Source organism: Pinus tabuliformis, chromosome 7, assembly GCF_031772625.1.
Source record: "Pinus tabuliformis cultivar Carrire ecotype Pingquan chromosome 7, CPIR1, whole genome shotgun sequence".
NCBI lineage: Eukaryota > Viridiplantae > Streptophyta > Pinopsida > Pinales > Pinaceae > Pinus > Pinus tabuliformis.
This window is the reverse complement of record NC_142293.1, coordinates 379,801,680-379,804,363: the sequence shown is the minus strand read 5'-3', so window position 1 is coordinate 379,804,363 and position 2,684 is coordinate 379,801,680. Positions and strand designations below refer to the sequence as shown.

The following is a 2,684-nucleotide window of genomic DNA, read 5'->3' as shown; positions in this document are numbered from 1 at the left end:
AAACAGAGGAATTGCTGAATGGTATGCCGACACATGTATTTTTCGGTTAAAGAAATCCTGCAAGAAGTTTGATCTGGCTTGCGCTGCAAGGACCTTTGCTTTGGCTTGCACGAGACGGCAAATCAGGATGTACGGTTTGACTTGAGTTTTAAACGGATAATGTCCGCGCCGAGCCGAACAGAGGAGGAGGCTTATACATGAGCTGAGTACTACGGAAGCGAGTCGCCTGGTGTCATCTGCAGGTTTTTACCGTCGCAGATGCTAAACTTAAAGGAAGATAAGATGAATATTTAGTGCAATTCGTCCTAGCGTTGTTAATTGGCTGGAGTATACGATGCGTTCTCCTAATCAATTGTCTTTTCTTTTCGGCCTTTATCCTCGATTCGGCCACGTTTACTGAAATTAAGTGCCTCGTTTACTGAAATTAAGTGCCTCAGGTTTCATTACTGTAAAATTCTGCATTTCTTGTCAAATCAAGGGTACGTTGTGACAAATTCCTTTAATTTCGTTGTGCCGTCAGAGTTAATCTTATCTACAGTGTTCTCAAATTCGAAAAAGTTACGAATTTTTCATTAATTTCATCGCTTGGTTTGCGTTTGGGTTGCGCGGGTCCATTGAAGGACGTTAGAGAAGAAATCCGCCCAAATATGGCTATTCTGTTGGCCACGTGTTTGAAATCATTAGTAAAGTTTTTTCTTCCGCACGCAAAATAATACACGTCAGATGATCTTTAAAGGCGAATAGTTATTCTGCGTATAAAGAATGCACTCGAGTTTTTTTCAGCGATTTATCAGCGCTCCAAGAAAAGGATGAACGGGGAGGGCATATATTTTGGGAAAACTCTTATAAAGGATTTACGCTGAAGATCTGGAATGCAGACGTGCTGATGCCGGTGTTTTCGGTTCCCTGGTAAGTGTCCTACAAAGGCCTCACAGATATTTTATATCATCTCTTTCTTCAAAGATCTTTGAGATATTTCGTTTCATCTCTCTTATCTGCGTTCAAAGCTTCGGAACTGAATTTTCACACGACAATGCCTCTGTATATCGGAAGGCATCGTAGCAGGCTATTGCATTTAGAGGCTTTTCGAATGTTAAATAGTCGAACGATACTGGGAAAGGATTCGAATTGTGGTCTTTTCCATCACGACGACAGTGATGACTTGGAACACGATCTGGAGGCCATGGTGCTTGATTTCATAGAGAATGGCAGCTCAGAACACTCATCTCGCCCATGCGAATGTGATACTGAAGACTTTGACTCTTCAAAAGATCGTTTGCAGGTATATTTATGCTGAAAAGAGGTTTCAAAGATTTGTTTTTCAAAAGGTTATTTTAGTTCAGGATTCGCATGCTTTTTTCAAAGCTTTGTTTTTCAAAAGATTATTTTAGCTTAGGATTCGCATAGCAGGTATATTTATGCTGAAAAGACGTTTCAAAGCTTTGTTTTTCAAAAGATTATTTTAGTTCAGGATTTGCATGCTTTGGAATCGATTATAACTTGTTTAAATCTTTAATTGCAGGCTTTGGTGGCAATGTGCTCACATGAAAGAGAAATTCATCGGTTCATCATATCTGTAATTTCCAGCTTTGATGAAGCCGAAATTGATATATGGAGCAGCGGCAACGGTATCAAGTGCAATGGCAGCTGTATTCGGCGTCTTCTGGTGAAACATTTAAGGCTTAAAGGTCACGATGCTGCCCTGCGCAAGGTTAAGTGGGACGAGTTTAACAACTTGCCAGGAGGCGAGTATGAATACATAGATATTTTATTATCAGACCCGGATTCCGGTGATCGTCTTATAATTGACACTGATTTTCGGGCACAGTTCAATATAGCAAGGCCCGTACCTCAATATGAAGCATTTTTGGCATTAATTCCCGTAATCTTTGTGGGAAACCCAAAAAGGTTAGAGCAGATGTTGCAGTTTATGTCTGAGGCTGCAAAGTCATCGTTAAGGCAAAGTTCTATGCATGTTCCGCCATGGAGAACGCTCAAATACATGCATGCGAAATGGTTTTCTGCTTGCACAAGAATTGCAGGCTTCGATGATTCATCGGTTCCGATTCCGAACGTTTGTAAGACGAAGATAACACACGAATGCAGAGAACAGTTACAGCACCTCAAACAATCCTTGAAGCTGTGAGGATGTGGATGCCAGCGGCCATTAACACAACTGACAGAGGCATTCCTAACGTAAATTAACTTTCTGTTAAAGCTCGTGATCAAGCTCGGGTGTCATGGGTGTCAGATTTTGAGAGTGGTTCGCCCATTTTGGTCTGCTAAACTTGAACATGTTGGGGATTATCTGGAATTTAACACAAATTATTCATCCATTTGAATATTCGTTATAGCTTATACGGAAATGGTACATTGAAATTAAGACCGGTGTAGGCCTCGTATTGACATTTTTGAAAACATCCATTTCTAGAAGTCCAGTGGAAAATCCTTCCATGATGGCGCGACGGGTTACGGACTCGATGGATATGATCAATAAGGAGTTTTGTTTGATCGTTGTGCTGGGATTGAGATCCTCAATATGTAACTAACTCAGTTTTGGTGAATCTATGCACACTTGATAATAAGTGTTTCGAAAGGTGTTTTCATGGTTCTGCACTTCCTGTAGCAAATCAATTTTTATTTTTATTTTTTTCAGTGCAGTGGTAGCTAAGCTGTGCCAAACT

At 40.5% G+C, this 2,684-nt stretch overlaps 1 protein-coding gene across 1 annotated transcript; it reads left to right on the top strand.

Moving 5' to 3' along the window:
* The first annotated feature begins 799 nt into the window (after positions 1-799).
* LOC149247571 (uncharacterized) lies at positions 800-2,470 on the top strand. The gene is made up of 3 exons (XM_089455901.1): positions 800-909; positions 1,054-1,282; positions 1,523-2,470. The coding sequence occupies exons 1-3, from the start codon at positions 887-889 to the stop codon at positions 2,144-2,146; spliced, it is 876 nt and encodes a 291-aa protein (XP_089312027.1). The 5' UTR covers positions 800-886; the 3' UTR covers positions 2,147-2,470.
* Positions 2,471-2,684: the final 214 nt, after the last annotated feature.